A 15198-nucleotide genomic window follows, 5' to 3' on the forward strand; every position below is an offset into this window, starting at 1 on the left:
TTTCCAAATCATATTGACTTGCCACTTCAAAACTCTCCCTGAATTCCATTTTAGTGACTAGGGTTATACAATAGCTGCTTTTAACAGAACTAAACAAAGGGATCATTCTCCCAATGAATATAGTATTGTCAGACATGTAAGTTCTGATGGACTGACACAGTTTAGACCCTCAATATCATACTAAACTTCTAGACATAGTTTAGTATTTACTGCATAAGTCCAGAGTAGAGAAAACTCACATGTCGTTCCTACCACTGCTTTCTCACTACCTTCCAAAAGGTCCCAAAAGTACAAGGATGACTGCTCCATCTGGTCTTCAACACTGACAAGGAAAAGCAGCAGCAGAACAAAGTGGCTTTAGAAGTACATATATATGGAGCAGCACAATTTATGCAATATAACCCATTAACAGATAAGACATTCAAATGTTAATTGTCTTTTTGCTCTTTGGAAATAAAAAAATTGAAATGTATACAAGATGACTAAATGCCTGCTTAAGGATTTCAAATGTAAGAATTTTTCCTTAAAACAACTAAAATATGGATTTTACCAAATAAAACTATTAAACAATAGACCAAAAAGAGTTTAAAGCTGCCAATGCAGTATCATTAGTTCAGGTGTATGCCCTACATAAAAGAACAGTGAAATGGAAATATTAAGAGCTGCATTTGACTTTAAAGAAAGCAGCTTATTTAACAAATTACGTTTTGCTTACATTTCATATATTAAAATGAAGCTACATTCCCTGAACCCACAAAAGTGAAGGAAGCAATGTATAGATGATGATGATGGAGTAGACTATCAGCATGAGAATTAAAAAATATATGGCTATATATAGGCAATTAAGAGTTCTATTAGGCTTCTTTCTGATCAGAGACTGATTTCTGGTAACCGTTGAAATCTGACTCTACTTTAGTAGGGCTAATAAACACGAAGCTGGAATAGCCTGCATCTAACAAAGCAAGAGCACAGCGTCTGTCCCCTAGCTGATTTACTCCATCAAAACAAAAAGAGCAATGGATCACTGTGAGGGAAAAAAAAAAATCAGACAGCCCCAATTTGCAGGTTTTGTATTTTAAACTATTAAATGTACTTATCACTAGTTATTCACAGCATAATAAGAACACCAAATAATTGTTACTTTGAAAGTTTAATGACACCAGCCAAGTTAAATATTATTTACCTCTACTTAAGTATAGCAGGAGTAAGAAGGCAACTCTGAGGAAATTACTTTAAAAGTTTTAGAAATAGATATAATATTATACTTGTACAGGATTAAAACTTGATGCTCAGACCTCATCTTTTTTTTTAAATCAGTATTACAATGAAGAAGCATGTTAATGAGACCATTCACACTCACTTTCCTTCCAGACAATCCGTCAACCCTGTCAGACTCTGGGCCAGCCAAGGTTTCCATACTGAATCAAAGTAATACTTTCTTAATTTCTATCTCCCCCTCTCTAACACACACACACACACACACACACACACACACACTCTCTCTCTCTTTCTCTCTCTCTCTCACACACACACACACACACACACACACACACACCCCTAAAAAGCTAAAGTGTCAAGTGTTTCATTTCAGGAAAATCTTTTCATTAGCTTACCTCAGACTTTCATTTCTTTCAGGGCAGGTCAGTTTTGAAAACTTAATGAGGTAGTCAAGTTCTTTTGAAGGCAAATACACTGCACCATTCAAACCCCCTCTGAAGTCTTTTTGTACGTGTTCCTGGGTCAAGTTCTGCAATACATACTGAACTTGAAGTATAGTTCGAAGCTTTTTCTTCTCAGCCTCAAGTTTTAGCATGTGCTCCCTTCTCTGGGCCTTCTTCTGCGCTTTTAGTAGCTGTTAAAACAAATGGCTAATTAAGGGTAACAATTCTCTACCATCCCATATTAGCAATACGTGTTCTACAGTCTAAACCCAAATAGCTGAGATTAGATGATAAATCTCATGACTGTCAAACTACCAGTTTAGTCTGTCTCCTTCTTCAGCTAAAGAAGTCACTGAGTAATAAACTGGTTTGTCTCAGTTAACCAGAGCCAAAGGGGTCAAATATCTGACTCCCAAATCCGGGATATGTCTAGTACCACTAATATCACCATGATGAGTAGCGAAGTACCAATCATCGATGTCCATATTCATTTTACTCTTTCAAATGTATGTGTATCAGTCCTTTTTGGATCTTTTAGGATTTTTTTAAATTTCATATTCCAGGGGAAAAAATATTTAAACTAAAATGGTCAGTTTTCAATGAACCAAAGAAGACTGGCTAAAGCATAAGGGATTGAAAAGCTAACAGACATAAAATGTCTTCCAAGTGTAATGCCAAAAACCAGCCACAGCAAACGTTATTTTGTTTCAGAAGTAAAATTAAAATTTTTTAAATAATAATTTGCCCTGTCAGTCTGGACGGAGCTATATCCTCCAATATTTAGCTGACAAAACAGATACAGAAAATAAATGGAGCTTAAGTTTTCCCTCAGGCCAGGCACAGTGATACACACCTGTAATCCCAGCCCTTTGGGAGGTCGAGGAGGGTGAATCATTTGACCCCAGGAATTCAAGACCAGCCTGGGCAACATGGCAAAACCCCATCTCTACAAAAAATACAAAAATTAGCTGGGCATGGTGGTGTGTGTCTGTAGTTCCAGCTACTCAGGAGGCTGTGGTAGACAGGCTGCTTGAGCCCGGGAGGTCAAGGGTACAGTGAGCGGTGACAGTGCCACTACACTCCAGACTAGGCAACAGAGTGAAATCCTGTCCCCCCAAAAAAAAGGTTTCCCCTCCAACAATTTGTGTATATAGACTGAGCAGCCCTAGATCTACTCTAAAGCTTAGAACTATAATACCTTAAAGTCTGACATAATATTCATGGGTCCCAGAAAGGACTTGCCATTTAACTAAAAAGTACTATCTCTTTCCATTAAGAAACCTAAAAGGTCTTTTCCCTCCATAGTTTTTCTGATTGTAATGTTTCCGTCATATTGGATATTTCACAAGGTTTGAAGATTAAAATACAAAAAAAAAAAAAAAACAACTAAGATTTTTCCTATAGATGGGTCAAAGTACTTTGATATAGCATTGATATTTTAAATTATGTAAAAGAGATGTTCATAAATCCTAACATTAAAATTAGAGCGGAAAACCTCATGTAAAAGATTCACTGTGGCATAATCCCTTCCTAGGGGATGTGGAAGCAACTTAATAAATATGATCTGTGCTACTGCTAGGGACAGAAAGATAGTAAGTGAAGATAAAATTTTGAGAATGAGAAATAGACTGGTTGAAGGTTGCATGGGCAAGCACATTTTCTCAGATGGGAAAGGCTCAGTAAGGCTTCTTCCAAGACCTCAGTATAGACTGCATCAATAACACTTACCAAAACTATAGGATTCTCTTATCTTGCTTGAGAGAAGAAAAGAGGACGGAGGTGGCATTCCTAGCTCTCCAAAACACTGGAGTTTCTCATGGTTTAGGGAAAAGCAACTGATTCACAGGGCATCTTCAGACAATTATACCACACGATTATCTCAGATTTACCTTCGGCCAGTCTCCCAGGTAGGACTGGGTGGTCATATGGGCTCATGCCACCTCGAACTTCCTCTATCAAAGTATTTTTGGGTTTTTTGTTTGTTTTTGAGACAGAGTATCATTATGCCATCCAGGCTGGGGTGCAGTGGCACAATCAAGGTTCACTGCAGCTTCGACCTCTTGTGCTCAAGTGATCCTCCCACCTCAGCCTCCTGAATAGCTGGAACCACAGGTACGTGCCACCATGCCTGGCTATTTTTTTTTTTTTAATAGAGATGAGGTCTATGTTGTCCAGGCTGGTCTTGAACTCCTGAACTCAAGCAATCCTCCATCCTCCTCCCAAAGGGCTAGGGTTACAGATGTAAGCCACCATCCCTGGCTATTTTTTATTTATCTGCATCTATGATGACAGGGACTACATCTACTGTTCACCAATATTCACTAATGCCCAGCACAGAGTCTGACAAATACCAGGGCCTCAAATTTTTGTTGAATAAAAGCAAGTATCAGGAAAGTCTCCCAGATCATGATCAGGTGTCATGAAAAGCCATGGACAAGAGCCAATTTCTCCTTCTTTAGATGAAAATTAGAAAAGTGGGTTACATTGTTCTCTTTTTCCAGTTGAGGACCAGTTTGGAAAGGAAACCACTCTCAATCAGTAGTACTGAATGATAAAATTGATTTTCTTTTTTTTGAGACGTAGTCTCACTCTGTCGCCCAGCCTGGAGTGCAGTGGCACAATCTCGGCCCACTGCAAGCTCTGTCTCCCGGGTTCATGCCATTCTCCTGTCTCAGCCTCCTGAGTAGCTGAGACTATAGGCGCCCGCCACCACGCCCAGCTAATTTTTTGTATTTTTAGTAGAGACAGAGTTTCACCATCTTAGCCAGGATGGTATGGATCTCCTGACCTCATGATCCGCCCGCCTTGGCCTCCCAAAGTGCTGGGATTACAGGCGTGAGCCACTGCGCCCGGCCAATAAAATTGGTTTTCTTAATCAAGACTCAGAATGATGAATCCCTACCAGGAGATAGAGCTCATGAGGACAAAGCAGAATGTGACAAGGTTGAAAAGAAGGACTTCCAAATTTACTTTGAAGGGAAAAAAGAAAATGTTCCACAAGCTGCAAAACTGGCTATCACAGAACATGTCTGACAAAAGAAAAACTTAAAAGAGGAGCCTAAAAATTACCAGGGGAAAAAAAACCTCAAAAGTTCTGCCAAGCACCTTTCAGGGTCTTGATTCAGTAAGGCAACCTCCAAAGAACTTCATCATGTCACCTAAAATGAAAGTAAATCTCAAACACAGGCAACTAAAAATAATTTCATGGATATTAACAAAATTTGGTGAGCTGGGAGCTACCTCTAGACTACAGCGACAAAAGAAAAAAAAAAACAGGTAAGACATTATATTCATGGTATAGGGAAAAGGTACCTAGGGCCATATCTTGGCTCTACCACTTACTGGCCATATGACTTTGAATACGTTCCTTTTACTTAAATGTAAAACCCGAAACTATAAAAACCCTGTAAGATAACCTAGGAAATACCATTCTGAATATAGGAACTGGCAAAGATTTCATAACAAATATGCCAAAAGTAATCACAACAAAAGCAAAAACTGGCAAGTTAGATCTAATTAAACTTAAGAGCTTTTATACAGCAAAAGAAATCATCAACAGAGTAAACAGACAACCTACAGAACGGGAGAAAACCTTTGCAAACTATGCATCTGACAAAGAGCTAATATCCAGTATCTATAAGGAAGTTAAATAAATTTACAAGAAAAATAAACATTAAAAAATAAGCAAAGGACATAAATAGACACTTTTCAAAAGAAGACATATATGTGGCCAAAAAGCATATGATAAAAAGCTCAACATCACTGATCATTAGAAAAATGCAAATGAAAACCACAATGAGAAGCCATCTCACACCAGTCAGAATGGTTATTATTAAAAAATCAAAAACTGACAAATGCTGGCAAGGTTGCAGAGAAAAGGGAATGCTTACACACTGTTGATGAGTGTAAATTAGTTCAATCACTGCGGAAAGCAGTGTGGCAATTCCTCAAAGAGCTAAAACCAGAACCACCATCTGACCCAACAATCCCATCACTGGGTATACATCCAAAGGAATATAAATCATTCTACCATAAAGACACAGGCATGCATATGTTCATTATAGCACTATTCACAATAGCAACGACATGGACTCAATCTAAATGCCCATCAATGATAGACTAGATAAAGAAAACGTGGCACATATATACCATGGAATACCATGCAGCCATGAAAAAGAACAAGATCTTGTCCTTTGCAGGAACATGGATGGAGTTGGAGGCCATTATCCCTCACAAACACAGAAACAGAAACCAAATACCACATGTTCTCATGTATAAGTGGGGGCTAAATAATGAGAACACATGGACATACAGAGGGGAACAACACACACTGGAGCCACTTAAGGGTGGAGGTTAAGAGGAGGGATAGGATGAGAAAAAATAACTATTAGGTACAAGGCTTAGTACTGGGTGACGAAATAATCTATACAACAAATCCCCATGACATGAGTTTACCTTTATAACAAACCTGCACATACACCCCTAAACCTAAAATAAAAGTTTTCTTAAAAAGAAGAATAAGTCACGCATGTAATCCCAGCTATTTGGGAGGCTGAGGCAGAAGAATCGCGTGAACCCAGGAGGCGAAGCTTGCAGTGAGCCAAAATCGCGCCATTGCACTCCAGCCTGGGCAACAGGGTGAGACTCCCATCTTAAAAAAAGAAACAGCATAAGTTACTTTTGCTCTGAGTCTCAGATTCCTGATGTGTAAAATGGGACTATTTAGAGCAACTTCCCAGACTATTGTAAAAATCAAGAGGAACTGCATAGGTGCCTGGCACAAGGTAGGCATTTTTTACACGTTTTTAATCTAAAAAGAAGAAAAGAATACCATATATTAGAAAAATATAGACCTAAATGAAAAACTAAATTGTTACTGGGTAACTGAGTAAAGACAGAAGACAGAAAATTTTAAATATCATAAAAGTATACTTCTAACCATATTTGTAATCCTTCTTAACCAAGAATTAAGATGGTAAATGTCTCCAGCCTAGAAGAATTTTTTTGATTCCAGAGGAATGGAGAAGATAATTTTAGTTCACTATAAAGAAAAACAGGCCAGGGCGATTGCTCACACCTGTAATCCCAGCATTTCGGGAGGCCAAGGCAGGAAGATCCCTTCAGCCCAGGATTATAAGCCTGCAGTGAACTATGATCACACCACTGCACTCCAGGCTGGGTGAGAGAGCGAGACCTTGTCTCTGAAACATAATAAAAATATATATATAAATTTTTAATAAAAACATCCAAAAAAAATATAAGATATTAACTTATGAGGCATGCTCTCCACTCCAGGAATGAATTTATTTAAAAATTTCCGCAATTGTTGGAACATGATCTTTAAAGGACCTTCTAATGCTGAGATTTGAAAAAGTAAAGAATACTTCACTGAGAAGTGTTTAAGACTTCATATTACTGATTAAATTTGACAGAGATAAAAGTTTGAACTGCCAACATAGAGAACCTAACAAGTAGTGAGGCCAGATTTAACTCTATTTAACATGAGTCATTTATTTTCCCATTAATAATTTTCATGCTTTCAAGACTACCAACTCTGTTGTCTCATATGTTAAATAATGTGAAAGAAGCCTATCTTATATAAATTTACAAGCCTATATTCTAAAATATCTTTAATAAATATACCTTGTCAAAAGTTTGATTGCCTTTCTAAACGATTTCTATAATTTGGTAATTAAATAACATACATTAGATAACTAATGCTTTATTCACAATGTCTCATATTCAGATGCCATTTGTGTTCTCCCTTGAGACTACAGAAATCTGAAAAAACTAGTTCTCCAACAGTTATCCTCAACCCTCTATCACAATAAAATATCAGCAGAAATTAGAAGAATAATAACCAAGCACCATTACTAGACACTGACACACTGACATTTTCTCCAAGATCAGTGGTTAAAACCAGTCTCAGGAAAAGCAAAGAAAACATACTCACATCTAGGCTCAACCCAGAAAAGGTTTTCTGAAGCTCCTTGGCAAATTCCAAATTATGTACCACTTCTTCATATTTCTCTACTGCTTCCTACCAAACAGGATAAGAAAACATCAATTTTGTGACTGTTTAAGTATAAATATGTGAAAATAAGTGTTTCTTAAACACAGTAGAAGAGATTTAAGACCTTATAGCTATTTACTATACATACACAAAAAAAGTACTTGCCTAAAGAAAAAGGAGAAAGAGTATTAATATCAGTTATATTAAGTTGCATTTAAAAATTCAATTCTAATGCCAGAAATTCAATTTTTGTATTAGAAATATGAGTCCTAATTTTACCCTATAAAGTCTGAGATCAGAAAGGCCTGTTGGTTTTAATAGCACTGAGCCAACGGGATTTCTCTGTTAATATTCATTCACTACTCAAACATATTACACAAATAGCATGGTGAGTATCAAACAGATGAACAAGCAACTTCGAGACATTATAATATGGTGGAAAGATTTAGAATAATTACCTGTAACACACAAAAATAAATATTATAACAAACAATATGCAATGTCCTACAGGAAATTTAAAGGAACAAAACTTTTTTTAAAATATTTCCCAGATGAACTACATTGACAGAAAAGAGGGGGGCATTTCATGGGACTTTAACTCAAATCTATATGGAAAGAGAAAGGACCAATCTGAAACAGAACAAGGTGGAGAACCTGCGCAACCAGATAAATACATATTATAAAGCCTCAGTAATTAAAATAGTGAAGTATTACACTCCAAAGTATCCACCCAAAAGAAATGAAAACATGTCCACATAAAGACTTGTACATATATGTATACAGCAGCATAATGGCCCAAAATGAAAACAATCCAAATATCCAGCAACTGGTAAGTGGATAAACAAAATGTGGTACACCCATACAATGGAATACTAGTCAGCAATAGAAACAAATGAAAATACTGATACACGCTATAACATGGATAAACCTCAAAAATATTATGCTAAGTAAAAGAAGCCAGATGCAGAAGACTATTTTATGCAAAATGTCCAGAAAAGACAAATTTTTAAAGATAGAAAGTAAATCAGAGCACAAAAGAGAACTTCGGGGGGATGATAGGAATACTCTAAAATGAAACTGTGCTAACAGTTCGATAACTCTACAAATTTACTGTAAACAAATGTACGCTTAGAATGGGTTTACTTTGTGTTAAGTACATCATACCTCAATAGTGTTGCAAAAAATAGACTGATATTAAGTCTTTATAAAGGTACAGAACAATATGAACTCCTACGTAATAATACCAGTATTAGTATAAATTGGTACAATAATTTTGGAAAACAGTTCAGTATTTTTACCTATGAAGTTAATCATGAGCATGTCCTACAGCCTAATGATAGATACGTACCCTGAAAAAAAATCTTACTCCTGATTCTCAGTAACACCTAAAAGATTCCTCAAAGTAAAATTCTTCATAGTGACAAAAAAACCCCAAAACCTCAAGCATCCATCTATTTACAGACTAAAACTAAGTAGAGAGAACCAAATAAAATACAGGCACTTGTATTGATATAAAAATACTAAATATAATGAGTGAAAAAAAGCAAACTGCAGAATATATAGCATGATACCACTTACTATAAGGTACAAAAAAAAGCAACTCTACCAGGGCAGCAAAAAAAAAAAAAAAAAGATGCTCTTAAAAGCAAGAGAAAACTTCAGGGTCACGGTTACAGGAAGGAGAAAGTACCACACGAGAGGGGAGCCTCAACACTGTTGGAAACAGACTACGTGAGTTGAGTCGGGTTCTGGCACTTGCTTTATTATGTGTTATAACTTACACAGAATACATTGTTTCAGCCATATATTTTATAATAAAAAGGTATAGAGATCATCCTGCTACAGAAACAAGAATGAGCGGATAACATTACCAGGATATACAGTCCTCAGAGGGATGTAAAACTATAAAGAAATACTCCTCCATATCTACTCCCAAATGGTATTAACTTTGACTCAAGAAAAACAGCATCAGCTGGGAACTACCTCAACTTTCCATCATCTAATGTAGACCTATCCTTTCATTTTTCCTTTCTTTAGTAAGTGAAGAAGGTATCCCCCGCCCCGCCCCCGCTTCTACCTGTGCCCTGGATCCTATGGAATTGTGCCTTCATACAAAACTTTACTTTAGGATTCCCTCTTTAATGTCTTCTAACAAAGAGCTGCTCCCTCTCTATTGATGCTTAAATCAGCATTTTACAAGTTCATGTCATCCCCAATCTGAACAAGAAAAATTAATTCTTCTGTGACAACTACTTCCCTCCAGCCTTACACAAATTCAAACGTGTTTTCAGTCTCCAGCTCTTCAGACCTCATCAACCCGGATTCCATTTCTACCATCCCACCAGAACTGTTTTAGCTGAAGTTAGCAATTGTCGATGTCATCCTTTAAAGCTATGGATCTTTTATAGCTCTCATTTTGGTTGACTTAGCAGCAGCCTTCAACAAAAAGGCACACTCCTGCTCTACAGACATTTCTTGTTTTTCCTAACACTAAACTTCCATTTTTCTCCCATTTCTCCAGCTGCTTATTTACTAGCAATTTTTCCATTAGCTTCTCTCACCTGCTTTTAGCACCTGTAAAATAGGAGTAATAGAACCTACCTCACAAAGATGCTGTACAATTTAAATGACTGCATATGTATAAAGCACTCAGAATGATGCCTGACCCTCATAGGCACACTGCATTTTTAGCCATTATTGTCCAAACATTAAATGTCAGAGTTCCTCAGGATTCTGTCCTAGGTTTCTCTATTCTGCTTTCTATACTCTCACCCAAGACAGTCTTATCTCCTCTAATGGTTTCAAGTAGCGGTCATACAGGTGATATTTCTATCGGCTAAACTTCTCCATGCTCCAGACCCATTTACCTAAACACCTGGTACCAGACACTGATGTCTCCCAGGCACATTAAAATCAATAGTACAAAACTGAGCTCTTTATATCCTACTCCATCCTCCCAAACCTCCTTCTGCCCCAGTGGCCCCACATTTAATAAATGGTTTTGCCATCCATCCACTGTTCAAGCAAGAAACCTGAAACCACTCTCAGCTCTACCCTCTACTCCTGTATCCAGTTACCAAGCCATGATGATTTTACCTCTCAAATCCAGCTACTTGATTCAAGTCCCTCTGCCACTGCCTTGGTAGGGCTCCCATAATCATTCACCTAGACTACAGGCAACACTTTTCTAATTTCCTTACCTCCATACACCATCTCCAAACCATACTTCACACTGCAATCAGTGATTTTTTTTAAATAAAAATCTGTAGTTGTTCCCTGCTTAAACGTATCTGTACAATTTCTGATGCCTTTGGAAAAAAGTAATTATCAAATAGTATACAAAGACCTACCCCCTCCAGCTTCATCACCCATCCACGTGACCTTCTTTCCAGTTTTTGAAAAAGGCTCTTTGTAAAAAAACCAAAAATCTGTTCCTTTTCAGAGCCTTTACACATACAAGCATCTGCCTAGCCTTCTGTTCTTCTTCCTCCCTCTCTCCTTTCACTGGCTAAGTCTCATTCATATTTTAGGTCTTTTTTTTTTTTTTTTTTTTTTTTTTTGAGACAGAGTCTCACTCTGTCGCCCAGGCTGGAGTGCAGTGGTACGATCTTGGCTCACTGCAAGCTCCGCCTCCCGGGTTCACGGCATTCTCCTGCCTCAGCCTCCTGAGTAGCTGGGACTACATGCGCCCGCCACCACGCCCGGCTAATTTTTTGTATTTTTAGTAGAGACAGGGTTTCACCATGTTAGCCAGGATGGTCTCGATCTCCTGACCTCGTGATCCACCTGCCTCGGCCTCCCAAAGTGCTGGGATTACAGGCGTAAGCCACCGCACCCAGCCTCATATTTTAGGTCTTAACTAAAGTTCTTCCTTTCTTAGGATTGATCCTGCATTACAATCCCTTATCATCCTGTACTTCACCTTCTTAAAATCCATCATATCTGTATTTGTTTATTCCCCACTACATTATAGACTCCATGTGGTAATGATTACATTTGTCCCTTAGGTATTATAACCCTAATATTAAGTACAGTACCTCCTAGAGTAGATACTTAATATATCTTGTTGAACGAATAAAAGATAGTTCAGATGATCTTAGAGAGCATTAGATATGCTCAAGATTCTGAACAATTTAAAACTTTTGAAAGAAATCATACATTGAGAGCTGTTTTAAGCAAAGGACACCACAGACAACAGGACTGGTGAACTGAAGGTAAGATCTCAAGACAAGGATATCAACTAGGAAGCATATGTAAAGTTTAGGTGGCTTGCCTTGACTAGGCCAATAGCAGTGGAATTACAAAAGAGGGAAGATTCTATATTATTTATTGAGTTTACTATAGATGTATTAAATATAACACAGGATCACAGTTCAGCAGCAAAAAATGGGTACCAAATTCTAATTCCTTAACAACAAAAACTTTGGCAGAACCAAAGGCATCAAGTTCCCCTTGCCTATTGCTTGAGAATTCACTTGAATCTCATCTCTTTATTTCAAATCCAGATCTGAACCAAACATACTAAAGTTATAAATGTAACAATTTAAGTCATTTAAATTATAAAGTTACATTAAATTATTACAAATTAAAGTGACTCCAAAAACAACTTCATCAGACATTCTTACTATTTGAAAAGAGAAACGTACGTTACCAATTTAACATAAACCTTATGTAGCTCAGCCTTGACAGATTCCTTAAGAGTTACTACTTCAAAGAGGCTGCAAGAGCCATATAGAACATTACAAGTTTTATTTACATTATTATAAGTACCTATTGGGTTAAAGAAGAAAATCAAACTAAAATTATAAAACATCACAAATAATATTGAAAACACAGTATCAAATCAAATACAACTGAACCAGTGCTTGAAGGAAAATTCAGTCTTCAAGAAATTTTAGAAAATTTTCACAATCAGAAAAAGCAAATAACCAAAAAACAAAAAGGCAGAAAAATTTTTACAAAGTGGAATAAAGTAAGTCCAAAAGCTGATTTTGGGTGGGGGGTGCAATACACCCCTAGATAATTTAAGAGTAAACTAAGGAAATAAAACCACACAAAATTATAAAGTAACAACAGAAACAAGCTGTATTAAACTTTTATTAAAAACTATTTGGCCCTAATCTATGCAAATAAATTTTAAAAACTGAACGAAATAGGTGATTTTCAATGAAGTTTTTAAAAACTGATGCCAAAAGAAATCTAAACAAAATCTATTTCCGAAGAAAAACAGAGAATATTTTCAAAGAGCTCCCACCTCAAAGAGAACCAGGCACAGATAGTTTCTCACACAATAATTCAACCAAACTTTAAAGACCATGTATAGTAGAAACACTGCCACAATATTAAAAACAACAACAAAAGAATTGGTGAATGAGTAGATGGAGCACAGAGAATTTTTAGGGCAGTGAAACTATTCTGTATGATATTACAATGGTGGATACATTTGCATTTAACAAAACCCATAGAGCTGGGTGCTGTGACTCACGCCTGTAATCTCGGCTACTCAGAGGCTAAGAGGATCACTTGAGCCCAAGAGTTCAAGGCTGCAGTGAGCTATGAGATTGTGCCATTGCACTCCAGCCTGGTAAGAGAGAGACCTTGTCTCTTAAAAACAAACACACACCAACAAAAACCACAGAATGTACAGCACCAAGAGTGAACCCTAATGTAAACTCTAAACTACGAACTTTGGGTGATGATGATGTGTCAACGTAGATTCATAGAAAGTAAAAAACGTACTTCTCTGATGAGAGATGTTTGATAGTGGAAGAGGTTGAGCTTGTGTGAGGTGAAAGTGCTACTCCAGTGAATGCATGAATAATAAGAAAACAAATGCTACTGCTGACGTGCACAAGATTTGAGTGGTATTTCCTTAAGTCAAAACCTAGTCTAGAACAAGACCCTAACTCTCTTTTATTCTGTGAAGGCTGAGAGACTGAGGAAGCTGCAGAAGAAAAGTTGGGAGCTAGCAGAAGCTGGTTCATGAGGTTTAAGGAAAGAAGTCATCTCCATCACATAAAAGTACAAGATGAAGCAACAAGTGCTAGTGTAGAAGCTGCATCAAGTTAGCCAGAAAATCTAGCTAAGATAATTGATGAAGCTGGCTACACTAAACAACAGATTTTCAATGTAGACACAGGAGTCTCCTATTGGAAGAAGGTGCCATCTAGGACTTCCATAACTAGAGATGAGAAGTCAATGCCTGGCTTCAAAGCTTCAAAAGACATGCTGACTTTCTTATTAGGGTCTAATGCAGCTGATGACTTTAATTTAAGGCCAATACTCATTTATAATTCTGAAAATCCTAGGACCCTTCAGACTTACGCTAAATCTACTCTGTGCTTTATAAACAAAGTAACAAAGCCTGGATGATAGCACACCTTCTTACAGCACAGTTTACTGAATATTTTAAGCCCACTGTTGAGACCTATTGCTCAGAAAAAAAAGATTTCTTTCAAAATATTACTGCTCATTGACAATGCACCTTGTCACCCAAGAGCTGTGACAGAAATATACAAATCAATGATGTTTTCATGCCTGATAACGTAACACACATTCTGCAGCCCATGGATCAAGGAGTAATTTTGACTTTCATGTCTTCTTAAGAAATACATTTGGCCAGGCGCGGTGGCTCACGCCTGTAATCCCAGCACTTTGGGAGGCCGAGGCAGGCAGATCACCTGAGGTTGGGAGTTCGAGACCAGCCCAACATGGAGAAACCCCATCTCTACTAAAAACACAAAATTAGCCGGGCATGGTGGCGCATGCCTGTGATCCTAGCTACTCAGGAGGCTGAGGCAGGAGAATCGCTTGAACCTAGGAGGTGGAAGCTGTGGTGAGCCGAGATCACGCCGCCATTGTACTCCAGCCTGGACAACAGGAGCGAAACTCCGTCTCAAAAAAAAAAAAAAAAGAAAAGAAACACATTTTGATAAGGCTATAGCTGCCATAGACAGTGATTTGTCTAATAGATCTGGGCAAAGTAAATTGAAAAGTTTCTGGAAAAGATTCCCTACATTCTAGATGTCATTAAGAACATTTGCGATTCATGGGAGGATGTCAAAATATCAACATGAACAGGAGTTTGGGAAAAGCTGACTCTAATACTCATGGATGACTCTGAGGGGGTTCAGAACTTTAGCAGAGGAAGTAACTGCAGATGTGGTGAACATAGCAAGAGAACTAGAAGTAGAGCCTGAAGATACGACTAATTGCCGCAATCTCAGGATAAACTTTTAATAGATGAGGAGTTGCTTCTTAGGAATAAGCAAAGAAAGTGATTTCTTGAGATAGACTCTACTGGTAAAGATATTACGAACATTGTTGAAATGACAACAAAACTAAAGGTAAAGAATTTTACATAAACTTATAATTGATAAAGCAGCAGCAGGGTTTGAAAGACTGACTCCAATTTTGAAAAAAGTCCTACTGTGGGTAAAATCCTATCTAACAGCATCACATACTACAGAGACATCTTTCATGAAAGAAAGAGCCCATCAACGTGGCTAATTTCACTGTTGTCTT

At 37.4% G+C, this 15198-nt stretch overlaps 1 protein-coding gene across 10 annotated transcripts in view; it reads right to left on the bottom strand.

The window, feature by feature from the left end:
- The window catches only part of CAPRIN2 (caprin family member 2), a 45575-nt gene that overhangs the window by 23694 nt on the left and 6683 nt on the right, over window positions 1-15198 (bottom strand). For 9 of the 10 annotated variants that reach the window (XM_058442019.1, XM_058442022.1, XM_058442017.1 and 6 more), the window contains exons 4-6: window positions 7615-7701; window positions 1614-1852; window positions 240-322 (exon numbers count right to left, since the gene is read on the bottom strand). In XM_058442019.1, coding sequence (XP_058298002.1) covers window positions 240-322; window positions 1614-1852; window positions 7615-7701 — 409 coding nt within the window. The remainder of the gene's footprint in view (window positions 1-239; window positions 323-1613; window positions 1853-7614; window positions 7702-15198) is intronic. The other variant, XM_058442018.1, reaches the window with a different exon arrangement.

Source organism: Hylobates moloch, unplaced genomic scaffold, assembly GCF_009828535.3.
Source record: "Hylobates moloch isolate HMO894 unplaced genomic scaffold, HMol_V3 SCAFFOLD_8, whole genome shotgun sequence".
Taxonomy (NCBI): Eukaryota; Metazoa; Chordata; class Mammalia; order Primates; family Hylobatidae; genus Hylobates; species Hylobates moloch.